The sequence below is a fragment of the Miniopterus schreibersii genome (assembly GCF_964146895.1).
Source record: "Miniopterus schreibersii genome assembly, chromosome: 11".
Lineage (NCBI taxonomy): Eukaryota > Metazoa > Chordata > Mammalia > Chiroptera > Miniopteridae > Miniopterus > Miniopterus schreibersii.
Genome location: NC_138111.1, coordinates 4824916 through 4852539, shown reverse-complemented (window position 1 = coordinate 4852539; position 27624 = coordinate 4824916). Strand labels below are relative to the sequence as shown.

Sequence of the window (27624 nt, the reverse complement as noted above, 5' to 3'; positions counted from 1 at the left end):
TGGGGAGAGGCATGTGAACAACCCAGTGATCACGGACATGGACCCTATGGGGTGGGGGCACTGAGAGAAAGACGCGTCTGACAGAGGCAGCTGGTCACTGGTTTGTGGTCGTAGAAAATGGAAGACTTCTCTCATCTTAATGGCTGCTGTCTAAAAGAAAGTTCTGGGAATGGTGTCCAGGGAATGCAAATGGGTGGATGCACCACTCTTCCCGTTTAGCCTGAGGAGCCAGGATTGAGGTTTTAAAAGTAGTGCGAGCTCATGCGCGCCGCAATGGAGCCAGACTTGAGCACCGTGACGCTGCTGCACAGTGTGCGTAGAGGCGTGCACACGCGTGTGCGCACACACGGGCCTGCCGGGCTCATCGCCACCCCCGGGGCCGGCGTGAGGACCCAGGGCCACGGGAAGGCGGCCTGACCAGCTTCAAAGGACAGATGCTTCTCCCTCTCAGGCTGGATCCTGCAGAAGGCAGCCGGGCCGCTGCTCGTGGCATATCGTTTGCAAATTCTGCACACAGCTGTCCTAGCAGGAGGCCACAGCCCCCAGTTCCACTCTCTGGATCTCCTAACCTTCAAAATGCGTCGGGCAGGAACAGCGCAGCGGGGTGCCTGTGCATCTCCATGGACCCAGCGGGATGCACACACAGGGACGCGCGCATGGACACTCACACCCAGGGTTCTTCTCACACGTGTGCACATCAGAACGATAAAAGTTAAGGGGCATGAGTCACCTTCTCTCCCACTGCACCAGGATTGCCTATTCCACCGGGGGGACCTTGTGGCCCGTCAGCGCCTGGCGCTCCAGAGGGTCCTCGGGGGCCGGGGGGACCAGGGGGGCCCTAGGAGAAGGAGAGCCATTGAACAAAGAGAAATGCAAACGTCACCAAAATAGAAAGCGGCTGCCATGGCCAGGTCCCAGCCGTACTTACCATCTGGCCCACGTCTCCCGTCTCACCCTTCTCTCCCGGAGGTCCCGGCAGACCCTGAGAACAGCAGTGGTGGGAGCTGAGCAGGGCCGCACGGCCCCACCCAGCACACACATCACCTTGGCCCCCAGCACCCCGCTGCAGTGGCGCAGGAGCCTCGGGAAGGCTCTTCTAAGGGCGCCACTTAATACAAGGACATCCTGAGACGCCAGGTCTCAGCATCGGCTGAGGAGATAATGGGGGAAATGCACGAAGATGGGTGGACAAAGGCGCTCATCGCAATTCCCATAAAACAGAAACCTATGAGCTGACAGCGGAGCGCCTGAATTCATTATGTCATTACCACATGCTGGGACACTCTGCAGTGACTAAAAATCATGATTCCAAAGATGCATGCACATGACATGTTCAAAGAACATTTAATGACATTCAACACAAAGCGTGATGTACAATGAAGTGGGAAAGCTGGGCCCAAACCTCCCATACACACGGCAGGGTTCAATTCTGCAGAAGTCAAATAAAATGACCTGTGCGCATGTGTGTGTGTGAACACATATGCACATGAAATGTGCCCAGTGTGTGCAGCTGGCATTCCCAGGTGTATGTTTAGAGGTCATTGTGGTTTTCTTTTCTTACAATTTATCAGTAGTTTCCAGTGATTCTACTATGACCATGGAAATCAATGTCACCGGTTAAAGTCAACATGGGCACATCTGGGATTGTGGGAATTTGCAGCAATTCCAGTTTATGGGGGAGCCCAGGAGGTCCCTGGAGCCCCGCCTTAGTTTCCCCATTCTCAAAAAGACAGAGAGGAGGGAAAGAAAAGGGAGGGAGTGGAGGAGAGGGGAGAGGATGGGAGGAGAGGGCAGGGAAGGGGAGGGAAGGGCACAGCAAAGATGCAGGCACCACCTGATGTGGGAAGCCACCGTACAAACTCTACAGTTACCTGCAGTCCCACGGGTCCAGGAGGCCCAGGAAAACCTCTTGGGCCTTCATCACCTTTCTGCCCAAAAAGGCCCTGCTGGCCCCGAGGCCCTGGCTCTCCATCAGCTCCCTGCAGGGACATAATGGAGCCAGGGGTGAGGACGGGTTCCTGGTGCCCACCAGCCCAAGGGGGTCGGGACTGTCTGAATGTCTTAACCACAGATACTCACGGAGGGGCCTGGCTGTCCGATGGGACCTTGAGGACCCGTAGGCCCAGGGGGACCCTGTGGGGATAAGACAGACACAGTTGCTTTTCGAATCATGGCTGAGGTCCAGGGAGAGGGGCTGGGCTGAGCAGGGGCTGGGCATCTGAGTCGTCAGTTCAGTCCCCACATGTGGCCACCCTACAGCTCTGGAACTGGTGCAACCCTGAGCACGTTCCCAGCAGTGGTAAAGGGTGGCTACCACCAAAGTCCTGCTAGAGGCCACCGTGCACCATCTTAGCTCCTACCACACACCCATGACCTGGGCCACCAGGGCCATTTTACAAACGAGGCCAGAGACCATGCAGCTCATCTGTGGCTGAGCTGGGGCCTGGCTCCAATGTCCGGGCCTGACACTGCGACTTCCTGTCCCTGTGTGTGTCCCATTGCACAGCAGACAGGACACTTTCTGTGACCACAGGAAGGAGCTGACAGCCAGGGGACAGGCTTTGTGCAAGGATATGCCAGAATTTCCAGCAGATTAAAAACAGAAAAAGGGGGAAATGCAGAGGTGTTTGGCCACGGTGCGCCTCTGGGAGGTGCTCCGCACCCCGGCATCGGAGGGGTGACCCCATCTGCAGACCTGGAAACCTCAAGGGCGAAAGTGCTTGATTTCCTTTATCCCCCAGAGCCTGCGAGGGCTGCCTGTGACCCACTCCCGGATGGATGGACGTGCACGCACATGGTTGTGTGTTCCCATGCACGCGGCGTGTCACACACAGGCACACACACACGCAGGAGGTCTTAACAGGAATGAACGCCATCAGCTGTCCTATCTGTTCTCAAATATTAAAGGTTACATTAATCACAGTTACTAATGTTGGCAGACTACCCATCACGCCGAGCACATGGCCCTGTGCCATGGCCGCCCAGCCGTCGGTGGCCCTGCTCGAGCGCCTGCGTGGTCCTTACCTGTTCTCCTTTGTCCCCCTTGCTCCCCTTCTGCCCCGGCTCCCCGATCTCTCCCTGTGGGAAGATACGGAAGATCTGTCAGCCCACAAACCATTCGGACCTTATCTGTGCCCCATAATTCGTTTTTTCGTGGTGATTAAGGGTAATCTCCTCTCTACAGGTCTCCTAGGAGGAAACGTTTCCATGTTAATTTGATTTCCTTTTTAATACAAGAGCTCGAAGGGCCGAGGTCCCGATCTGATGTTCTACAGAACTTGAAAGGATTTGAAAACGTGGTAAAATCCCAATGATAATATTTACTCTGCTTGTCAGGCTGTCTGACCATGACCGACACCTCGATTACTACGCCTGCAGAGAAGCTAGCCCAGTCTCCCCGTGTTCCTGTGGGGGGGCTGGCTTCACCCTCGGAAGCACGGCATCGTCTACAGCCAGGTGATGACGTCGGAAATGCCACCGGAGGGTTATGGTAAATGGAAAGTTAAACTGAACAGCTGAATCCAATGTCTTCATTAAGTGAAGTATCATACACCAGCTGCCACAGTAATAGCATCGGAATTACAAAGCGCAGCCCTAATGAGAGAGAGCCCTGATAATTCCAGTGAAGACACTTAAAATAGACGCTGAGTGAAAGCTCAATGAATCGGGTTTAGAATCCGAAAGGACGCGGGAGCAGGAGCTTCTCCCTCGCTCTGCCGCTAACACATGAACAGAACATGAGAGGGAAGCCGTTTCCAAGTTCCCGCGAACTCATTAATAAATTATAATATTATATGGTGTCTCATAATAAAAGGGATCTCATTTATCAGCATTTATGCGTGATTCCGAAACCATCCGCCAAAACGAGCTCGCAGGGTGGGCACAGGGTGGCTCTGCCCCGGAGCCCTCATGGTTCGCATCCCTTGTTTAAGGCGATTGCCTGGCTCCAACCTCCGGCACTGGCCAGCTCAGGGCATCACTCGAGGGCAGGACAGCGTCTCAGTTGTCCTTACCTTATCTCCATCTTCTCCAGGGGGGCCCACGGGGCCAGCTGGACCGGGGAGCCCCACAGGACCCTGGAGACCATCTCGGCCAGCGGGGCCTTGTGGACCTTTCTCACCCTAAAGAGGAGAGAAAATCCATGGTCAAATGCAACTCATCCAGCTCATCCCCCAGAGAGGGGCCCATGGGCAGGACGCTGGCAGTTCTTGGGCAGTGACCGTGTCCACTGTCCTAGTGGACTTCAGTCAGACACTCTGAGACCTGCCCTGCACCACACACTCCCGTGCATCAGTGCGTTTCGTCCATGCCCATCCTAGGAAGGGCTGCTTTTACAGAGGGGAAACTGAGGCACAGGTGGTGAGCAGTAGAGCCAGGATTCAAACCTGGCCAAGCAGATCCCTGTATGGCACCATCTAAGCATGGAGACCAGAAGGACAGAGTTCCAGCCCCTGCCAACTTCATTACCCTCAATTCTTTGCAAACATCCACCCTGACAAACACACACACACTTGTCACACACATGGGTGTGCCATACACTCATGCACACTTAACGATTCACACACACACCCTGCCTTCCTTTCCTCATCACCCTGACTCTCTCCCGGTCAGTGCCCTGGGTAAGGATCCTCACTAAGTTCTACCGTCACCGTGTCCTGCTGAGCGGCTGGAATGCTCACACCTGAGCTGGGCGCGGATGGATGCACAGAACGAGGGGGCAGGGACACGTGCGCGTTCAGTGTCAGGTCTGAAGGCCGCCAGCCCCTGCGACACAGCCCTCCCTGCATGAGACTTTCCCGCCTGCTCCTCCTGCTCAGTGCCCACCGGCCGATTCTCCCCCCACTGAGCCCGAGACACGGGGCCTGCCCTGCTGGGGGCCCCCGCCCCCCACCCCTGCTCGGCTGGCCGCGCTGGGAGACACCTGACCTTTTCTCGACCTTTCCTCCTCTCTGGTGCTGTTCTGGGAATGACAAGCTTTCAGTGGATAGCGCCGTTCTCGAGAGGTTTCCACTCAAATATTTACTCTTCAAACAATGAACCAAACCATTTCCAACGGCATTTGTGTGACCTCTATGGGCTCTGCAGGCCCGCCAGGGACCAACGTCTCGATGCCTCACCAGAAATGACATCAAGATGCTGAACGGATCCTCGACGGCCCAGGTGTCCCCACCACAGTTTCAGGGGGAGTTCTTGCCCAGGGAGGCGACCAGGGCCCTCTCTCTGCCCATGAGCCACTCAGAGCAAAATGTGCAAAGAAACCTCCACCTTTCTAACCAAATCAACCAACACGCGGGTCCTCGCTCAGTCGGAGACCAGCGGACCTGTGCCCGTTCCCCCAGAGCTCGGCGCCTTCTGACATTCTGAGTTTGAGAGGGAAGTCTGAGCTGAAATTTGTCCCCACAGCTGACTGAACATGGGGCAGGTGGCAGTTTGCAAAATTGCGTGGCAGAACCAAACATGGGGGTGAGCCACAGGTCAAGGAAGAGAGGGCATTTGTGGGTCATCAGGGGGAGCGGGGTAGAGGAGAGAGGGGCTGGCAGTGGGCTGCCCAGGAGGTGTCTACACAAGAAGGGGCCTCAATCTCCTTCATGGAAACCAAGATCAAGACCCTCCCCTTGAGGTCTCGCAAAGCCTCCATACTCTTGTGGTTCACTGAGACCCAGAAAAAACCCTATCTTCTCATTACACATCTCCCGCCCCTTTACTACATACCTGCCCCCAGTCCAACCAAGGAGGAGCCTGTCCAAAGGTCCACCTTTCTCACATAAAGACAGCAGGGAGGGCGGGCCGTGCACACAGCAGGTGACTGTGGCCCATCCACGTGGCACCCAGAGCCTGGACCCAAAGGAAGGCTGAGGCCACGTTTGGACACACTGTCCTTAGCCCCTCCCTGCGTCTGCACATGCTGGGGCACGGATGTGCAGCTATGATAGCTTGATCCTTGCCTGGGATGCTCCCAAGCACCCCTCCAGCACCCCTCAGGAGACTCCATGAAAGAACCTGGCCAACTTTGGGGACCCACCCCCGGACCTCAGTGGACACCTGAAACATACACACTTATCTGGAGGATGACCTCAAACTTGACCTCCTCCCCTATCCTGCAAACCCCCAGGGAAATAGCCATAGTGAGGGGCGGGGTGGAGGCTGGGCTGGGCTTGGGAGGCCCCGGCACCTCTACGTAGTACTTACAGGCGCTCCTTTCTCCCCAGCCGGCCCCGGAGGTCCCTGGGGCCCAGGTCTCCCTGGAATTCCGATGGGCCCAGCAGCACCGGCCGGACCTCTCTCCCCCGGAGATCCCTGGGGTGGGGCAAGAAATAGGTTCATTTCAAGGCTCTCAAACTGCACAGATGTGATTTCCTAAAGCACCGCCCACTCATACTACCACCCACTCTCTCACTCTAGAGCCCACCGTAGCTCTCTAGGGCCCTTTGCAAGCACAAACTATTTCATCCAGCATTTGAGGCTCCATGTTTCCAGCTTCCGCCCGTAATGCCCTCCTCTCTCGTAATTCCAAGCACATGTGCGCTTCTCCCACCCCGAGTGACCGAGAACACTTCTCTTTAAGAGCTTGCCTGGAACGAGCTCTTCCTGGAGCAGCCCCTCTGCCCTCCCCCACGCTTGGGGCCTGCCTGCCGACACAGCGCTCATTCTACCCTGTTCCTCCAAGTCTTATGGGGGGTGTTGCCCCTGGAGCACTGCTGACAGGTGGGCACTGGGCCTAAATTTAGAGGGTCAGCATGGAGAGGCCACTGTTGCCTTTATTGGAAAGAAAGGTGACATTTTCCTTTCCACCTGACTTCCCGGTCATCATCTCTCTCAAATGGTCCATAACTCGGTTAGGTGAAAGCTCCTGAGGCCCCACATCCGTGCAGCTAAATGGGGCTGTCAGATGGGCCCCATTTGGAGGCGGGGGAATTGAAGCAGATGTTAAGTTTCTATAAAGCATCAGCCAAGAACGGGGTTCTGGGGGTGTGCCTATTGAGGGTGGGCGTAGCCTCACGTGGCCCCAGTCCCCTGAGACCACAGCAAACGGTCTGGGTCCTCTCCCAGCTGGAATCTTAAAATTGGAGGGAACATTTAGTTTAATAGATAGCAGGCAAGCATACCTTGACCCACAGCTCTGGGGTTGGACCTCCCACCTGTGCGGGCTCACCTGTCTCTGGCAGCCTTGGGCATGTGGGGAGCCCAACCCCGAGTCATGCTTAGAGGCCACGGAACTCTGTGCCTGCTCCCTTCCTGGCTGCTCCCAGCCCAGACCTCACTGAGCATGTCAGCTGCTCTTCGCCCCTCACAGGCGCAATGGGGCCACTCAGCCCTCCCTCCAAACTGCCCAGTACCCCACTGCTGCTTTGCCATCCCGGCTGCCAGCTCAGGATACGCTGCCCATATCCCTCCCAAGTCCACTCCTCCACCACGGCATTCCAAGGACCCACAGTGGGGCCCCTGTCTCCCTTGCAGGGTAGGTTCTCAGTAAGAGGGTGGTTAAAGGCTTGTGGGGGGCCAGCACCACTCACCGCGGGGCCTGGTGGGCCAGGGGGCCCCTCACTGCCTTTCAGTCCAAGTGCTCCCTGCAAAGCAACAAGATCGTAGTCAAGGGCATTGCGGGGAGAGGTGCCCAGGGTTGGGCAGTGTCTCACTCCATCCCCTGCCTGGCCCCTTACTCACCACTGGACCAGGGAGCCCTCGGTCCCCAGGGAAGCCGCGTAATCCTGGAGGGCCATCTTTCCCAGGGAGGCCGGCGGGGCCTGGGTCCCCCTGAAATCAGAGCCATAGGTAGGTGAGCAATGCCCTCGACCAGGTTCTATGTGAGCTGGGGCAGGCATGGGCCTTCCTGGGTGCTTGGCTTTAAAGGAATCTGAGTCCTGACTTGACTCGATGGTTGGCAGCTCCATGCCCTGGAGCATGGCCCAAGCTTGCGCCTGGGAGGCCTGTTGTCAGGCTGCTGTGTGTGGTTCTGGGGACAGACTCTACCCGTGACTCTCCTAACGGCCTTTGGGACCATATGGGCTGAACTGGGCTGAGAGTCAGGCAGCTGCTCCACCCGTGTCTGCCTTCCCATGGATTTGGGGTCCTTGAAAGAGGAATCCACAGCCAAAAGGTTGGGAGCATTGCCCTAAATGCACACATCACTGAAGACTCTTGTTTCAAGCCCAAAACCGCATTTCTGAAAAGATGTACCACTTGAGCCAATGTCTGCTGGGAGGTACATTAAAGCTCTGCTCTCTACCAGAATTTTCTCTGGGGTCCAACATGGGAGCACAGGGGTCTCCAGACCAGCATGTCTGTGGCCTCCTTTCCAAACTCAGAGAGGTCTCCTTGTGAGGGGATCTATACCTGCATCTGTATCTACTTGTATACAACACCTATTTACATGTTTTATGCACACACACCCCTATTTTTCAAATACATGTGTATTCAAGTACATATACATACATATACATACACATATGTATGCATGATTTTTTCAGTATTTACTGGCTCTATCTTGTTTTTAAGTTTGCTCCCTTGCGTGTGGCCATATAAAAGGTTGGAGAGCTTATATTTCCTGTGTCTCTTATCAAAAAACTGAAAAGAGAAGGACAACTCATTTTTATGGTAATACACAGGCATTATGACCACCAACCCGGGCACCCAGGCTGGGGTAGAGGCTTCCCGAGGGACAGAGAGGGGACGCAGAGCCCATGCCGGGAGCTGTGATAGAAATGCATCCCTCCTCTATTTTTATTGTTTGTTCTTTTGTCTCTAACTGTGGGGAATTTTTTAAAGGGTCACTTTGTAGCAAACACAGACATATGAAGTGTCAGAGCATTTTTTGTGTTTCTGGGAGCAGGTATGACAGCTGGGGAAGAGCCGGGGACAAGACACAGCCTCAGGGCAGAAAGCCGAGGACAGTTTGATTCCCAGGCCCTTTATGTCCACGGCTGCAGGAGGTCAGCCAGCCTTCTTTCCAATCAAGCAGAAGTGGAGCTAAGCTCCTGGTCTGGGCAGTGGGCTGGCGTGAGAAGCCTTTGTCTGAGAAATTACATTGATCAGAGAAGAGCAGCAGAAAACAGACTAAGTACCAAAAGGATCCCTTAGGAAAAGTCCAGCCTGGCATAGAAGGTCTGAGTAACTCACCTTTGTCCCTTCTTTCCCAGCAAGTCCCGGGAGCCCCTGTTCACCGGGGGGCCCAGGGGGGCCAGGGTGGCCACGCTCGCCCATCGGACCAGTTTCTCCTGTGGGACCCTGTGGGGAAGGTCAGCGTCAGCCACAAATGTCAGGGGATGCACAAGGGAGGAACCTTATGTTCCTAAATCTAAGGACAGCGGTGGCCACAGAGCAAAGGGCCCATGGCACGCCCACACCCTCGCGTGGCTTTGCAAGTCTTCCCCTTCAGGTAAATATCCAGGAAGGAAAAGACCAAAGCCAACTGGGAGGATGTGTTCAGTGGCCTGCTGCCTGGTGCCACGCTGTGGTCCCGTGTTTCCCAGGCATCACAGGGCAACGAGACGACCAGGGCGACCGCGTCTGCCATGGGAGAGGCGCGTGCCCACGGTTCCCGCAGCCCACGGCTGCGGCAGATCAGGATCTGACTTCTCGCTCCATTAGGGGTGAACGTCCCAGGAAACGGGGTGACTGGCCCTGCCTTTTGCTCTGAGCCATTAGTCCGGGCTGCAAGCCCCTCCTCTCAGGACCCAGGGCCAGAATCAGGCTGCCGAGGACACCAACAGCAAGGACATGGGCACAGCTGGCCCTGCCTATGGGATGGAAGCCAAACTCTGAGCCCAGCCCAGCCTGGCCCCAACTGCCCGAAGGCCTTGGCAGTGCCTTCATTCCACCTGCCTGGTTCACAGCGACAGTTCACCGGACCATTCCCTCTGTTCCCGCCATCTGGTTGCCTGCTCGGGGCACATGTCTGAATGTAAACAAGCACCACCAGACTTTAGCATGTCTATTAGCAGGATCCACACCTTCAGAATCCTGGGGAACTGACACCTAAGCCGTGACCCTCACTCGTGTGTGTGCGCAGGTGACACAGGACAGCCAGTGGAACCCGGGGACGCTGTATCTCACCTGAGGGCCGACCACACCTGGGGGACCCGGGGGGCCAGTCTTGCCTTGGAAACCCTGTGAAGAGAGAGTCACACGCTGAGACGGCCGCAGCGGACCATACCACCCCCCTGCACGGGTCCCGGGAGGGCTTGTCCCCAGCCCCATCCCCATTCCCACATGTCCCAGACTTGGCTCGAGAGGCCCGTTTCTCTCGCTCCGTTTTTGCATTTGTTCTCGAGGGTGGCACAGCCAGCTGTGTTAGTGCCACTGGCTGCCCCTGATCTCCACACTTTCGTGGCTGCAGGCGGGACTCATCCCTAGGCTCACATTCAGGAGCAGGAACGGCCTAGGCCGCTTCCACTTTTAAAGGCAGAACAGAGCCGGCACCCAGGAAGCTTCCCTGGGCAGTGAGTCTGGACTCCCCGTGGAGATGTCCGTCCCAGGTGGGTCTGGAGCTGGGTGGCCCTGCGTCTGCGGGCAGCCAGCGGGGAGAGGCAGCCAGAAAGCCCCGATGACTCTCCCAGCAAAGAAAAGTGATTCTGCCAGCCTCTTTCAGGAACGAGTCAGAGGGAGAAAAGCACATGCTATGCAAAACCTCCCGTCTGTCTCCTCCGAATGGCATTCGAGAAAAATATGCACAGCTCATGCGAAATGTTTGCATTTTTCTCTATAAACAAAAGAGCAAAGTAATCTCCATTTATCAGCCACCACGCGTCGCACGGCAGAGAACAGGGAAGGTATAATTAAATGAGGTTCCATCACAGCGAACTAGAGAGACGGGATTTTTTTAAGCTGGCACCAAGGAATGTATTAAACACGGCATCAAACCTCCCTCCAGGAGGGGCTGCTTGTGCTGGGAGCCCTTCAGGGAGTTTTGATCCAGAGAAAGTGGCTGCAGAGACGAGAGCGCCTTTCCGTCAGCCACCACCAGGGCAGCGACAAGGAGCTCGTCAGGCCCTGTGAGTCCTGAAAGGTCTGAGCCTAGAGCCTCAAGGTCACAGGTGTGCCCATACCCATTGCTGAGACACGTCTACGATGGACACATCGTGAAGCTGGGCCAAATCCCAAATGGCTCCTGGGGCAGGAAATTACATTTTTCTTACAACTAGAAATGTTAGTGTCCTTTACATCCAGATGACCAAGCCCGCAATGGGCACTGCTAAAGGCAAGGGCAAGGTCGGCGGTCAGTCTTGATGGCCAAGACGCTGATCAGGAGCATGGCTGGTGCCCACAGTCCAGCCCGACGGGCCACCTGTCTTCACTATAACAGAGGCGGGCGAAGGAGCCCTCCAGACCCCACCCATTGTCGACGCCACAGCCAGAAGGACCTGGCTGGGTGCAGCCAGGGTTGGTGCCAGGCCCACGCCCCTTCTCCTGGGGTTTCAGTGTGAAATAACCAAGTAACAGAGTCTGGAATGGAGGGCCTTCCACAGCTTCCAGTGAGAAAGCGTATCGTTCAAGGAGCTGCACTCAAAGTTATTCCCGAGGGAGAAAGGCTGGCCGCATAGGAACTCAGTGTGTTGGTGGCATTTTGTTTGTGTCATGACAGTTTTACATGTGACCTTTGAAGCTGGCACCTGCCTTCTGTACAGAGATGTCACATGTGTTGCTGGCCTGCACAGACTATCCCCAGACAGGCCTCACCCCAAGCTGTAAGATGGATCTTGGGGGTCTTCCAGAGGCTGACCACCCTCTCCCAAGCCGACACCCAGCACCACCAATACTCACGGTCTCGCCTCGCTGTCCAGGATGTCCTGGGAGCCCATCCTTGCCTGGAGGGCCCTGGGCAAGAAGCAAAGGAAGGAAGTTTCATTCAGTTCTGAGACGCATGCAACAACATCGCCATTTCATTTCTAAGGTAATCACCACAGGTCGTGGAGACAAAGTTCCGCGTAGGAGCTTGGCATCTGCATCATCTCCTTGAACCCTCACAACCACCTGAGAGTCACGCTGCTGTTACCCTTATCTCCCAGGGAGAGAAACTGAGGCACAGAGCGGTGATCAGCTCCCTGAGGTCCAGCCAGAGGGAGGTGCTGGCATCACGGGGACCCAGGCCTATCTGGGCCAGAAGTCAGCTCCTTCCTAAACACTGCCCTCTAGGGCAACTGTTAGGCAAAGATTTCCCTCATTAGACGTTTTTTCCTTCTGGGGGTGGTATTAGACAAAATATATTGTACCTACTGTGAATGGAACTGGGCCCACCCCAAAAGGGTACTTGCAGTCCTAACCACTGGGACCTCATTGGGAATAGGGTCTTTGCTTATGTCATCAAGTCAAGATGAGGTCATCCTGGGTCAAGGTGGGCCCTATCCAATGACTGGTGTCCTTATAAAAAGACAGAGATTTGACGACACAGAGTGACGGGAAGGGCCATGTGAAGACAAAGGCAGAGATCAAGGTGGCGTGTCTGTAAGGATTGCCAGCAGCACCAAGAGCTGGGACAGGGGTGTGGGACAGAGTGTCTCCCCCGCCCCCCCAAGCCTCAGAAGGAACCAGCCCTGCCCACACCTGGATTTTGGACTTATGGCCTCTGGACTGTGGGAGAGGACCTTTCTGTGTTTCAAGTGACTGGGTTTGTGGTACTTGTAACAGTGGTCCTAGGGCCCTAACACAGAACCAACGAGAAAATTCGACAGTTCAAAGGAGAGAGGGGTCCGTGCTTCCCGAAGTGGCTGCCCCCAGTGCAGGATGATCAGGCGACAGATGCAGCTATAGACTGCCCCAAAAGCACCCCAGCCCGGGGCTCGCTTCCCTCCCACTGACCCACCACCCGCCGTGGGGAGGCTGCGCGGGGCCCCTGAGGAAAGACAAGCATCTCTAGAAAATCCCGACGCCACAGCTGCCAAATCAGGAAAACCCGTTACTTACAGGGGGGCCCTTGGGTCCAGGAAACCCCGTGGGTCCTTGGGGTCCATTGGGTCCCTGGTGACAGAGAATGGCCAGTTTGAGGACAGACGGCCTCTTGCCAGCATGTGGGGCCAGCAGCTCCCACCGAGTCTTCCCAAGTTCCCTGCGCCCAGGCCGTTCCTCACTCTCCCCAGATCCGCCCCACTGACTCCAGCCTCCTCCCTCCCCAGAGCTGAAGAGAAGGTCGAGGCCACGGGCTGGGGGCTGGGAGGCTGGGCCACAGGGCAAGGGCCCTGGGGCAGCACAGGGCTGAGGGCCTAGGTTCCCAAGGTCCCAGCCAACCCCCTTCTCAGGGCCAGGGCCAGGGCCAAGTGGACGGGTGGCCAAGAACCGACCTGACTCCGGCACAGGCTCCCGCTCCCCCTCTAGACTTTGGGAAGACCCTCCCTGTCAGTAGGGTCCCTCTCCCCAGCCCACCCCGCAGGAAAGGCAGCGGGTGCTTACCCGTTCCCCTGGAGGGCCGGCCGGGCCATCACCTCCAGAGTTGCCCTAGAGGGAGGGAGAAAGCAAGAAAAGCTTATTGATATTATTATTATTATTATTATTATTATTATTACTATTACTATTTCTGATGGGAGACAGCTGGCCACATACCACCCCTGTGCCCTGCTCTCGGTCCCCCATTATCAGTACAGAGCAGAGAACTTTAGGCACTGGTCCACGGCTCCCCAGGGTCACCTGTCCTCTCTCTATACACACAACTGACAACGAGCTGCTGTCAACAGGGCTGTGACATTCCCAGGGGGACAGTCTCCTGTTGTGGGACAAAGCCTGTGCTCCAACCAAGAAGACAGGACACAGATACCTATTGCAGGGCGCACCTAGCATGTGATGACAGGTGTTCTGTGATGTGAGCATGCTCGGGGACCACGCAATGCACCCAGAGCTTCCAGGTGGATATGTCTTGTAGTGGAGGGGAGACTGGGTCTGGACCTCAGCCAAATGGGAGACCCATCACCTTGGCGGAAATGTGCTTTGGGACGACATCCAGGACAGGACAGAGGGGCCCGCTTGGCTGAGGTCACTTCCACACTGACAACTGCAGGAGTTGGTGTCCACGCCCCTTGATGGGGCGAATGCAGCTCAGGCTCTCGCCCACGGCAGAAAGAACTTTCTTTAGATTTCTAGCAAAGATCTCTCTGCAGCTTTCAAACCCTCTTTCAAGAAAAGAACTGAGGCCTCCTCACCAGAACTGGGGGGGGGGGGCACTTGTCCAGAGCCCAGCTGGGCCTGACCTTGTAGGGCCCCAGGGCCCCAACACAAGGCCGGCCCATCCCAGCCCTGCTTTGCCACAGCCCCCAATTCAATCTGATCTAACTCGTCCAAAGGCTGTTGGAGGTGACCAGCTCCTTCCTAAATACCCCCAAGAAAACTATTTTTTCTTTTATTTCACATGAAGAAGGCCCTGAAGACCCTCAGGTGCTCCTGGTAGCCACATTGGGAGTGGGTCTGTGCTGCCACCACAGGAGACAGGCAACGGGAAACATACCTTGGGGCCAGGCTTCCCGGTGATGCCCCGGGGGCCTCGCTCGCCCCGTGGGCCCTGGACAGATGGGAGAGAAGAAAGGTCAGCTCAAACCGTCCAGCCTCCTTGGACCGCCTTCCCGTCCACCGGCCGCTCCCCACACGGGCTCCCGTTTCTGGAATGGCCCTCATCCCAAAGGGTGGTTACCGTTGGGCCACGTTGCCCCCGTGGTCCCGGCTTCCCAGGTGTGCCCTGGAATCAGAAAAGGAGATGGGTCGGTCACTTGCCTGCAACCACCTGGGTGGGGGCCTCTCCTGGTTTATGAAGCAACAGCTCAATATCAGGAGCCAGGAAGGACCCCTTCTCGTCTTTGTTTTAACTGGAGGCTTTCAGGGGAGGGGGAGCGCTGCGTCTCCTGCACACAGAGCTTTGTTTCCCTCACAGGCTGCGGAAATTCAATTTTCTCCGCGCGGTCTAATGGATGCTGACCGCCGTTACCTGGTTCCTTTCCTCGAAGCATCTGCACCTCCCGGCCCCCCTCCAACCTCCCCCTTCATCTCTCTCTCACCAGGGGTGGGGACTCATTATTGCAAGAAAAGAGAAGAGCGTCAACGCCTTCATACATAATTTACTCTTGCTATAGTTAAGAATATTAGCCATTAAATTTTCAACAGGCTCTGCGGGCCAGCACACTCGCAATTTAATACATAAATCCTGCATCCAGGGGGCGTCTGCGTCTCTCCTGATGGAACCGAGGCCCCTTTGTGGTAGTTTTACATTTTCCAAACAACAGAAAATAGAAGCGCCGCGTTTTGGTTTTTCTGAAGCAACGATGTAAACACTGTCAGTGCAGCTTCCCCAAGGCATGTGGAAGTAACGGACTGAACAGGTCCCCGTCTCCCCACCACTCCTCGAGTCATTTTCCAGAATTTTGTCCTGGTTTCTGACCATGCAGCCCGAGAAGGAGCTCTGTGCCCAAGGCCACCTGCTAAGTTTCCTAGAGAATAAATCCGCTAAATCTCAGGGCAGCAGAACAAGCCACCCAACCGGGGCCAGGCTGTCCTTACCCTGCCACCCTTCTCTCCGTTGGCGCCGGGAAAGCCAGGAAATCCAATAGAGCCCTGAAAGAGAGGAAATTAAGGAAGAAGCATGAGGGCTGGGCCAGAGGACGAGCTCTACTGCGTGAGCCAGTCAGGGAAGAGCGTGTTCTAGTTCACAGCCTCCGACACAAACCACCCACCCAACCACCATCTATCCATCCATCCATCATCCATCCATCCACCATCCCACCCACCATCCATCCATCTATCCACCCACCATCCCACCCACCATCCATCCATCCATCCACCATCCCACCCACCATCCATCCATCCATCCACCCACCATCCCACCCACCATCCATCCATCCATCCACCCACCATCCCACCCACCATCCATCCATCCATCCACCATCCCACCCACCATCCATCCATCCACCATCCCACCCACCATCCATCCATCCATCCATCCACCATCCCACCCACCATCCATCCATCCATCCACCATCCCACCCACCATCCATCCATCCATCCATCCACCATCCCACCCACCATCCATCCACCCACCCACCATCCCACCCACCATCCATCCATCCATCCATCCACCATCCCACCCACCATCCATCCATCCATACACCCACCATCCCACCCACCATCCATCCATCCATCCACCCACCATCCCACCCACCATCCATCCATCCATCCACCCACCATCCCACCCACCATCCATCCATCCACCCACCATCCCACCCACCATCCATCCATCCACCCACCATCCCACCCACCATCCATCCATCCATCCACCATCCCACCCACCATCCATCCATCCATCCATCCACCATCCCACCCACCATCCATCCATCCATCCATCCACCATCCCACCCACCATCCATCCATCCATCCACCCACCATCCCACCCACCATCCATCCATCCACCCACCATCCCACCCACCATCCATCCATCCACCCACCATCCCACCCACCATCCATCCATCCATCCACCATCCCACCCACCATCCATCCATCCACCACCCCCACCCACCATCCATCCATCCATCCATCCATCCACCATCCCACCCACCATCCATCCATCCATCCACCCACCATCCATCCATCCATCCATCCACCATCCCACCCACCATCTACCATCCATCCACCCACCATCCATCCATCATCCATTCATCACCCACCAAACCATCTTCCATCCATTCATCCATCATCCATCCACCACTCGTGCATCCACCCTCCATCCATCCATCTATCCATCCATCCACCCACCATTCATCCACCTACCATCCACCCACCCACCATCCATCTGTCCACTCAGCACCCACCCATCCACCCACCACCCATACATCATCCACCCACCCACCCACCATCTACCAATCCACCCACCATCCATCTATCCACTTATCCATCCATCCATCCATCCACCCACCCAGCCATCCACCCACCCACTATCCACTTCATAAATATTTCCTAAGCATCTCAAAAATTCTAAATCTAAAAGCCAAAACTGAGTCTTAACTATGTTTCCTCTTTCTCCCTCTCTCCACACCCTCCTCTCACATCGCCTTGTCTTCAAAACGCTGGTGTTTTGGAAGAAAAAGGAATGTATACAACTAAGATTAACTGGAAATGACGTATGAATCTCACACTTAGGACACTTCGCCTACTGCACCTGTTGCCATGTTTTGTTATCTGCCGGAACACCTCTAAATAAAGCCCTGCAGCTGTGAAGTCAGAAATGAATGCAAATTCATGCACCGCCTGCAGCATCTAACAGCTATTTAATTCCAGAGCTCTGCACGTTGCATGTGGACAGAGGTGAAACTAAGGACTTCGACTTAGCAGATAGCTAAGCACCTGCTAGGTGACACTGTCTATGGCATCTCACCGGCCCACGGGAGGTGCTTCCTGTTTTCAAAGGTCTCTAAATGGCTTAAAACCCTGACCTGTACATGTGCCAATTTCCAAGCTTTGTCCTTCTCACAGGGGCTGAGCTTGGCTAACCCACCCATATGCCCACCTGACATCAGACAGGAGACATCCCGAGGCAACCTGGGAGGGCAGGGGCCGGGTCACCATGCTTGAGAGCCGGCTGCGTCTTGTCACTGCCCAAGGGCGTTCAAAACTGCCCCAGCAACTTCCAAGGTCCACCCTCACCCTCCAAAAGGCTGTCTAGACGTGAGCCATATAACCCATCTCTCCCAAACATCTCTCCTCTCCTCTCCTCTCCTCTCCTCTCCTCTCCTCTCCTCTCCTCTCCTCTCCTCTCCTCTCCTCTCCTCTCCTCTCCTCTCCTCTCCTCTCCTCTCCTCTCCTCTCCTCTCCTCTCCGTCCTCCCTAGAGAAAACGTGCCCATCAGCCCCTCATCTGGTACACGGTGAGCGCCACACTGGCGGCAGCCACGTCACAGCGTGCCAATGTCCCACTGTCAGACACTAAACAAATCCTGCTTCTCAGCTAACTGCCCGCTGCACAGTGGGGTGGCTTGCACCCCGAGCGTGGACATGAGCTTCCACAGGACTGAGGTGGCTATTTCCTTGGCCAGAACAGAAACACCCTGAGGCCTCGGCCGTCGCTCTGTTAATAGGATTGAGCGCCAGTGACGCCTGAGGAGGCAGGATCGCAGGTGCGAACCCGAGACACGACTCTCCTTTGAGGTTAACTGTGTCTCTGGCGCAGGCAGCTAGTTATTTTTTAAGGAAGAATCATGAATAAGAACAGGTGAGATTTACAAAGAAAAGAACGTTTTAAAGGATTTCTGAAGCCTAAGGAGCTGTTTCACTGAAGCAGAACGTGGCTTCGCGTGAGCAAGGTTCCTTCCGTCTCTTTACACCCAGTTCCGCGCAAATAGCCTTCAAACCCCCCGGGAGTCAGGCCCGGCTGCAAGCAGGAGTCCTGGGTGTGGAGAAACCCGGGGCAGAGGCGGGGCCCCGGCCCAGCCTGTTTGTCACCTTCTCTAAAAGACTCAACTAATTGCCCCAGCACCTCCTTCCGATGCGGCCACACTAATACAACAGGCCGTGCTCAGGGCGGAACGGAGAGGCATAGGGAACACGATGTTCTGTTTAGTCACAGAAGCCACCTGAGATGGCAAACGGGTGGCACTGCACAGGGCGGGGAGGGGGCCGGGGGAGCGTCCCGTCATAAGTTACCTTCGGCCCTTGTCTTCCTGGGTAACCCGGTAACCCCGGGACTCCGAGTTTTCCCTGCGGAGAAAAAGGCGGGGCGTTACGTGGCCGGCGTGGTGATTCCGGATCCGAAGTGCACTGTGGTCAGGGGGCCCCTGGCTGTCCCAGGAGGGTCTCCCCACATCTCCCGCCCCGCCCTGATTGAAAAGCAAAGACTCTGTGAGGAGGGATTAAGCCCTCGCTGAAGCAAAAGTGGCTGGAGGCAAAGGCCCGAATCGAAGAATTGTCTACCCGTGAGATCCTGCTCCACCCTTTGGCAAAACAGTTCTAGCCCTAGGGCAAGACGGGGCAGGACGTGTGGGCCGCTCCGGGGCCCATTCCTGTGCCCGGCTGAGGGGGGGAGAGGGACAGGAGGAAGGGCAGGTGTCAGAACTGGGTTTGTGGAGGGAAAGACGATGTGGGGTTGTGGGCTCAGACAGGAGCCCTTCCAGGGGACTGGCAAAGTGCTCAGAAGGACCAAGCTCAGGGCAGGAATGGGGCTGATTGTCAACAAATTCCCTGCGGGGAAGGGTGCACAAGAGCCTGAGGGTGAAGCAAATGGGACAGGAGCCCGTGTCAGGAACCACAGCGCCCCACGTATGGCGGCTCGGCCTGACCCATCACCGCCTGGACTCCCGAGGCCATCAGGAAAGGTCTGTCTGTCGCCAGGAAGTGGTCGAGCATCCTGTGCCACATACCTTCTCCCCGGAGGGTCCCAGAGGACCAGGGTCGCCATTCGGACCTCCACGACCCTTGGGGCCTTCGGGGCCATCTTCCCCTCTGGGACCAGGTGGGCCGATCTCCCCCTGCAAGTCACAAAAGAGAAGGTGAGGGAGACCCTGCAGTATCCAACCCCCACCCCATGACTCCCACCACACCTCAGGGAGTGAGGGGCTGGATCCCAGGCCTCCTGTAGGAGCCACTTGGTTGGCTCGGCCCACGGGCTCCCTCAAGACATGAAGCCTCCTCTAGTGGGTGACAGGCCAGAGCCTCACGCAGCAAGTACAGGGCTCAGCTGAGGCCCTCCCTCTGCAGAGCAGGTGGCTACTGCTCCAGGCCACACACTCCCACTCCCAGCAGAATAGCCCATGGAGGGGGGCCGCTTTCTCTTCCTGAAACCCCAGGCGGTGTCACAATGGACCGTGGCCCCCAGGCCGGGCAGTTCCCTGGGCATTAACTGCCACACCGGAGACCCACAGGGTGTCTCCAAGAGACAAAGGGGCCTCATCCAACTGCCCCAAGTTACAAATGGGGGTCCGGGGCCCAGACAAGGAAGACGGCCTTGGGCCTGCACAGTCCACAGCAGAGCCCTGGCCCACCCCGAGTGCCCACCCCGACCTCGGTGCCTGCTGACGACTCCTTCTCGGGTCACCTACTTCCAGGACCAGCTGTGAACAGCTGTGCATCGACCGGATGAGAAAGATTAAGCTCTGATCTGTCTGTGGGTCAAGAATGCCCTGCCCCTAAAAAGCCTCCCTTTCCTTTCCTTGTTCAACAAAACCTGTCCTGTGTTTACTGAGCACCCAGGAGATACCCAGGGCCGAGAGAATCAGCCTGATGACACTTGTCCCTGGCTGAGGAAGTGTCCCAGCTCCTGGGTCCTGTCCCCATCTGTCCCAACAGGAGGTCAGCTCATGGAGCGGCAGGCTTTTGGAAATGTAACCCTCCTCATACGGACCCCAAATATGAGTGTTGAATTGTCACAGAGAGATGGGGGTGACTTTCACCAGCCAAACCGAGGGAGGCTCCTTAGATGGATTCAGGGTCCTGTCACCACAGAGAAAGCTCTAGAACAACTGTCCTCAGCAGCTTCACAACTGGGACATGATTGTGAAATGAATTCCTCCCTTGTCTCCCCTCCTGCGAGGGAGACACAGATGTTCTCTGCCTTTCAGGTTCGGGACCCAGGGCCAGGTGCACGGCTCTCTGGCTCTGGTGTGTTGGAGAGGGTGCCTGCAGGCCCGCTCTGTGTACATGGGGGGTCATCACGGCCACCCACAGGCCAGGTGTGTGCGCAGCTGCTGCCACCTGGATGGGGAGGCCCCGCTTCCCTCCTGCCTCACTCCTGAGTTGAAAGGGAAACTTCAAAGCGCTCACACTGCAGGCAGCAGGCAGCTGGCCGAGGCACCAAAACCTCCTCCGGGTCACTTGGAACATCACCCTGTCCTCTGTCATGTGGAGACCCAGCCAGTGGCTGTCTGCGGGGCACCCCACCCTCCAGCACCCACTGGCGTCCTCTGAGCCTGAGACGGGTTATTCACTAGAAACAACTAGATGCTGCCGGTTCTTCTGAGCCCCGCACGAGGTCACAGAACACAGGGACTGCGTGGGGCCCTAAAACACAACTAAAGAGATGTTTGGGGCCATGATGCTTCGAGGGCCAGGCAGGGGCCCCCAGACCCTTGTCAGGCGGCTGCCCTGCGGGCGACCGGCCTGTGGCCCCGGGCAGGATGCTGCACTCCCTGGTTGGATGGGGTCGTTTCTGCAGCCCACTTCCTCTCCCGCAGGCCCCTCGCCGGAGTCAAATGAACTACCCTACAACCCAGATCACTGGTCCCCACTGACCACCTGTGCAAGGTCAAGACACAGGGCAGAGCGGCAGGTGACCACAAGCTGATCCCAGGGGTCCCCAGGCGGTTAATACCAGGTGAGAACTGGAAGCTGAGGAGGAGACAGAGAGAGCCAGGCCTCTGGGCTCCCAGCTGTCCCTGCCTACGGACCAGGAATCTCCACAGAGGTCACCTGTCACCTCTGTTCTGAGAAGCTGCCCTGTGGCCCCAAACAGTCCAGCTCCTCCTGCAGACTTTCCCGCAGGGCCTGGCGCCCAGCCCCCTCCTGCCCAGAATACTCACCCGGTCGCCCTTGATGCCCATGTCTCCTTTAAACCCCGGGAAGCCGTCTTCCCCCTGGACAGGACGAGAGAGGGCCTTGGTCTAGGTGGGGGAATCCACCTCCCTGACGGCTCTCTCACACCACACGCAACACACGTCCCCCAACCCAGAGGCTCTGGGCCCGGCCACAGAGCTGGACATGCTGGGGGGGAGGATTCGAGGGCCCGGCCCCTGTGACATGTGGCCGTTAACGCTTTCCATTCACAGACATGAAGTGCTCCAGCTCCGGCTGGCTCAGCCCTGCAGAGGGCTCGGCCCCACTGGGCGCCAAGCAGCTCCATGCCTGACCCGTGGGCCCCATTTCTCAGAGTGAGTATCCTGTCTGCTGCAGGGCCGGGAACAGTGGTGGTGAGCATTTGAGGCAGGGGCTGGATGGAAAACATCCCCAAGAGAAAAGGACAGCTGGTGCCTGCCACCTACTCTCCGAAAGGAATGGGCGTCGGCTGAGAGGGCTTGGGGGAGCTCGGTCCTGCCTGCAGGGCTGGGCCGAGGATGGGCAGGTGGCCCGAGGTTCCCGGGGACGCAGGCCTGCACTTTATAAGGGTGCTGCACACATTCGGGGATTCACAAATGTCAGCTGGTGTTGGAGAGCTGACACCAAAGGAGTCCAGCTGCAGGCTGGCCAGGGCCGCCGCTGGGGGAAGGAAGGGACACTCACCTTCTCGCCCTTCGTTCCCTTCAGACCACGGATGCCATCTGCCCCCTACACAAACAGGGGGAAAATGCGCATTCACAAACCTGAGCCCTTGCAAGATATGAGTCTAAGCCCCAAATACCGAGGCCAGCTGAGCTCAGCCACCTCAACCACAGTCTCCATCCCATGTGACCTTCCTGTGACTCACAGTGCCAGCACCTCACCTGGACCCAGGCGACTCAGCCCCTGGAGTGCAGTTAAGCAGCCTCCCCCTCTGACCCCCCCAGTGGGGCAGACACTGACCACCACCTGCCAGAGGCTTTCTCAGGCCTCCTGCCCATGGGACACGGGGCCCAGAGAAAGGCCTGGCCTCCTGATTCTGTTTTAGCTAAGGCTGTAGCCAGGATGGCAGGGCCACCTCCCGGGACCCTCGGGCTGCCAGCTGCCCTCCTGTGACAAGAACTTGGAGCAGACTGTGCAGTTCTGAGCCTTTTTCCCGAGGGGAGGGGCTGAGAAAAACTGGAGAAACTGAGGGATGGACACAGACAGAGACAGACACTGAGCTGGGCCTGGCCTCCACTTGGAGTCACTGTGACTACCATGTGCCCTGGGCACGTTCAACCCTGGCATTGAGAAGCTTGGGACAGAGGAGAGACACAGCTACCCTGAAACCCTGATGCCACAGGGGTTCCGGCACCAGCTCCCTTCCTTCTTATCAGGTCGGCTTCCCTGCCCATGCCCTTCTGAAAACAAGAAGGAAGGACAGAGAATCGCTAGGACCTTGCCAGAGCTAAAGTTCTGCCATTTTATGACCCAAGTCGGAGGCCAGGGCAATGGGACCGATTAGTCTGGGTTTCTTGGCCCCCGCACTGCAGACATCTGGGGCCAGATCATTCCTGTAGTGGGACCACCCTGAGCACTGCTGGGTATTGAGCAGCGTGGCCTCTACCTATTGATGACAGTAGCCCGCGAAAGTATCTACAGGTGTCCCCCAGGTTGAGTACCCCTGGATCGGCACATCCATGATGGCCCCAGTGGCCAGCGCTAGGGCAAGGAGAACAAAGGAGCCAGCACCAGTGAGTGGGTGTGAGAGCCCAGGAGGGACAGGGCTCTGCCCGGGGTCTTGAGTGAATGCGCACTTGGGGTCTCCCGCCAGCCCACCCAGCAACTGTGGGCTCAGTGGGGAGTGGCTTTGACTCTGCAGATACTCAAGCCCTAAGACGGACAGGGACAAGACAGAGGGCAGGGGGAGGATGTTTAAGGTCAGTGACGTCACAGGGCAGGAGGGGACCCCTTTCTCAGGAAGAAGGCAGGGCTCCCTGGGGGACAGCTAGCCCTCCCTAACCAAAAGCTGTGGGTGTCTTTTGGCTAAAGCTTGGCCACCACACCAGCCGCCTGTGTCACCTCCCTTCCAGGCCAGCTGCTCGGCCACCATGCCAGCTGCCTGTGTCACCTCCCTTCCAGGCCAGCTGCTCACGGCATGTCAAATGCACTGGAGGAAGAGAACCTATTTCTCCAATGAAAACGGCATCCAATCCTCCCTTTCCTTCCACTCCACTCCCCGCTTCTAAGTCTAATCGGATTGCTCATGTCGCGAATGAATTTTAATCAGATAGATAAGACCATTCTTCATATACATAAAGCAAACACCTCTCAGTTGGCAGAAGCAGCTTTTTGCAATTAGCCATGTAGGGGACCTGGCAGAGACGGCTGCTCTGCAACAAGAATTTGTAAAATACACATGCACGGAGCTCATATAATCAGCATTCCTGCTAAACCATCCCCCTTGCAGCACTCTCTAGGTGTGTGGCGAAGCCCGCTGCAGAGAGAAGCCTGGCCACCTGAGGCTCCTGCTGGGGAGTCTCTGCAGTGGCTCGTGAGCTCGAACCATCCCGGTTCCTGGGAAAATGAAGTCGGGCCACTAGGGGTCCAGGATGGGCACTGACTTAGAATAAGCAAGTCCTGGCTTGAGTCCTGATGGCGGCATCGATTTTAGGGTCATTTGGGGCAAGTCACTGAAAACTGAAGTCTGGGGTCCTCTACCCTCTGCCCCAAAGGGCAGCCAAACACAACAAAAATACAAAGCGCCTGAACTTCGCAGCAGGAGCACAGGAACAGAGGGGTGTGCAAATCCCTCACGCTAGACCATTTTTAAAACAGACATCTTTATATATTTTCCTTCACATCAAGTTGAGTCATTTTGAAGGAAAGATTCCCCACCGGCTTTCTCAAAGCTGCTGAGTCACCCAGAGCTTGGAGACCAGGCAACACGCCCGTCCTGGGAGGAGGAGCCTTCCCTGCGCACTTTCCCACGCACCTGCCTCTCGGGCCGCACGTGCCCGGCGCATCCCGAGAGCGGCCTAACTGAAGATTACACTCCACGGCTCAAAGCAAACACAGTTAGTGCCTCTGGACCCGCAGGATCTGTGTTCGGAAAATTGCTCTGGAGCGTTGTGCCCAAGTAACAAGATTTGCAGGAGCCTTGCAGCAGCAGAAACACAACCGTGAGTAAATGGACATCTCTCACGGACTCATCTCCCCACCCGTGGCCTGCCCAGATGTGACTGGGGGGCCAGACTCTCTCACTCTGATTGTGTGAAGGGCCTAGACGAAATGCTCCCCTGGAAAGAATGCAGGGCTCTGGGCTTTGGCTGAAGTCACCGTCTACAAGGGACTTGAGAGGGCAGTGGGAAGCTTGACAAATGGTGACAATAGAAGCCACGTGAGGCACCATCCTGCCATCCATGTTGTCATAAACACACTGGGGATTGTCCCCGGCTCCGAATCTGCCCTTCCTGGCTCCAGCTGCTCTCTCCCTGCCCTGCTCAGGCCCACGGACTGGGTGGGCCCCAATGTCCCACGCAGACTGGGAGGACCAGCTCCAGCTTGGGCAGCAAGAAGTTAAACCAAGGAGGAATTCCTGAAAACCCGACACCCCGTGCCCACGGTCCCAACCCCGGCCTCCAGGAGGACCTGCAGCGGCAAGAACCTCACCTTGACTCCTCGAGGGCCAGGATAGCCGATTGGGCCCTGGGGGCCAGGTGGACCCTGAAACCGAACGGGAAAGACCATTAGCTCCATCTCAGGGGGCGGGGTCCGGTTATGCCCAGTCCACCCCGGGCAAGCATCCCTTCCACCAGCAAATCCACATCTCGCCGTGAACGGAGCGGACATCCCAGGGCAGACCCCAGGAAGAGGCCCGCCGAAGTGGACACAAGGCCAATTTCCACGGCCCTCGCACCCAGTCCCACGGTAAAGGCAGGAGCACCAGTCGTGTCTCTTCAGGAGTGGGAACACCTTGGCCAGGCTCGGGGAAGTGGTGAGATTTGGAAGGGCTGAGGTGACATTAAAGATATGCTCTCCCAGCCAAGGGACCTTGGAGCAAAATGAAGAACTTCTGGCTCAAAGAAAGGGACAGAGGTGGTTGCCCAAGGAAGGGATGTCCTTTAACAGCCAAAGGGCCTTACTGATGACTGTCCACAGCTCCCTGGAGCAGGTGGGGGCCTGGGGAGGCCGGGAGTAGGAAAGGAGGCAGACGTGGACTTTCGCCACAAACAGTGCAGTGGGCAGGTTCCTGGGTGCTCAGGACGCCGCGAAAATCCAACGGCTTTAACCCCCCCGACGTCTTAGGCCCCAAACACACAATGTTGATGCGTCAGGAGGAGCCTTGGCCCGGAACCTGTATGGTCGCCCAGTTTCTGCCTGGTCAAGGTCAGGCTGCACCCACACCCCCTTGTGCAGAAACTGAGGGTGGGGCAGAGCCCAGAGACCCGGATGGGACATGAGGACGGGCTCCTCGGGGGAGTGTCCCCACGGCATAGCAGGCAGGGAAAGGGCACAGCTGCCTCCGCATATCCCCTCTGAGTGTCCCAGGGCAGAGCCGGCCTACAGCCCCCAGGCCTGTCCTGCAGGAGACGCTGGGGGGGCCAGAGCGCGGCTGTACCCACCTGGGTTCCCTTCTCTCCTGGAGGGCCTTCTTTGCCAGGGTGCCCCTGTTGGGAAAGAGAAACCTGTATTAGTCGGTGCCTACCGGACGCTCACCTCTCCTGCAGCGGTCCTACTATGTGAGTAAGAGCCAGGGTCCTGCCAGTCTCCTTCCCTTCCCACAAACGCAAATGGGGGGAGCTGAAGTCAGGATGACAGCCACTGAGCAAGGCGCGGTCACTCCCAGCGTCGTGATCCAAGCTAGTCCCTCAGCCACTGACGTTTGCTACTTCTGCAAAGTGGGAGCAACGCCAGGCCCCAGCAATGGCTGGGGTCGACCAGGGAGGGGACCCTGCTTCCAAACCCACAGCTGGGCTCCAGGCATGGCTGTGCCCCAGAGTCACCGGACTCTGCTGGCATCTAGCCTGCCCTCAACTGTGGGTGGGGGGGAGAGCGACAATTTGCTCAGTGTCACCCAGCAAGATGAATCTGTGGCCAAACAAGGAGGAATGAAGTAGGAACAGCACCCCAGGCACCCTGGCTAGCGATCAGGCTGTTGTCTGCAGACCAGAGCGTCCACTGTTGGGGGGGGGCAGTGAAGACAGGCAGGGCTGGTGCTGGACAGAGAGCTATATCCTGTCATTTGAGCAGGGGTCTCAGCACCTTCCTAGGTCTTCATGCAGGTGCCTCACCCTCCGCCTCGGGTGACACAGACAGAGAGGCAGCCCCGACCAAGCGTGTTCTCAGGAATGCGGCCGCCTCTGACTCCCCAACCCAGGCTGGTCACTAGGTTTAACAAGCCAAACACTGATGAAAAAAGCAGAAAGATAAATGTCTGGAAATACAGTCACATCCCAAGGGTTGCCGTAGAAAGAGACCATGAGGTATGGGGAGAACGCTGGGGGACAGGGCCTGGCCGCCTGACTCTACTCCTGATCACCATGACCTTGTGCAAGTCACTTGCCTTCTATGGGCCTCCAGGTCCTCGTGTGTAAAAGGAAAGGATGGACTGGATGTTCTTTCAGCTCAATGTTCTAAAACCCCAGGACTCTGTTTCTAGGACACACTGGCGTTACGCAGACCAAATCTTATGTCTTTGAATAAACTGTATGTGTTCTTTCTAATTTGTATTAGTCGTGCAGTTGGACTTGATGCCATTGCAAATAGCCTATCGTGGTGACAAAGTAAGTGGAAGGTGCCAATTTCCTGTGTGTGGGGGGTGGGGTGGGGCAGGGATGCCCTGGAGGAGCCTGTTGGCGCCGGCCTGTGAGGGAAATCAGGCACCGGTAGGACCATACCTGCTTCTCCGGCCCAGAGGGGACACACGGCCTGCCATCCTGCCCACCAGAAACAAGGCTCTTGGCACCAGCACCTCCTAGTGGCGGCTGGACCCAAACGGTGCCCGGGAGAAGGTGTCCTGTTTGGGGGTGGCTGGGAGGGGACGGAATCCTGCCCCCTCTCTCCCACGTGGATTTTGGGGTCCTTTATTACAGTTTCCATTTCAAAACACAAACATTTTCCTGATCAGGAACTGAGGTGGAGGGGGTGTCTGTCAGTG

General features: G+C 56.9%; 1 protein-coding gene across 2 annotated transcripts in view; it reads right to left on the bottom strand.

Moving 5' to 3' along the window:
* Positions 1–27624, bottom strand: part of COL5A1 (collagen type V alpha 1 chain) — a 124219-nt gene that overhangs the window by 22067 nt on the left and 74528 nt on the right. For both annotated transcript variants that reach the window (XM_081150536.1, XM_081150535.1), the window contains exons 26-48: positions 26090–26134; positions 25137–25190; positions 22167–22211; positions 21470–21523; positions 19316–19423; positions 18603–18656; positions 15472–15525; positions 14612–14656; positions 14429–14482; positions 13384–13428; positions 12901–12954; positions 11761–11814; positions 10054–10107; positions 9118–9225; positions 7666–7755; positions 7515–7568; positions 6190–6297; positions 4014–4121; positions 3025–3078; positions 2080–2133; positions 1872–1979; positions 929–982; positions 731–838 (exon numbers count right to left, since the gene is read on the bottom strand). In XM_081150536.1, the coding sequence (XP_081006662.1) occupies positions 731–838; positions 929–982; positions 1872–1979; positions 2080–2133; positions 3025–3078; positions 4014–4121; positions 6190–6297; positions 7515–7568; positions 7666–7755; positions 9118–9225; positions 10054–10107; positions 11761–11814; positions 12901–12954; positions 13384–13428; positions 14429–14482; positions 14612–14656; positions 15472–15525; positions 18603–18656; positions 19316–19423; positions 21470–21523; positions 22167–22211; positions 25137–25190; positions 26090–26134 (1566 nt within the window). The remainder of the gene's footprint in view (positions 1–730; positions 839–928; positions 983–1871; positions 1980–2079; positions 2134–3024; positions 3079–4013; positions 4122–6189; positions 6298–7514; positions 7569–7665; positions 7756–9117; positions 9226–10053; positions 10108–11760; positions 11815–12900; positions 12955–13383; positions 13429–14428; positions 14483–14611; positions 14657–15471; positions 15526–18602; positions 18657–19315; positions 19424–21469; positions 21524–22166; positions 22212–25136; positions 25191–26089; positions 26135–27624) is intronic.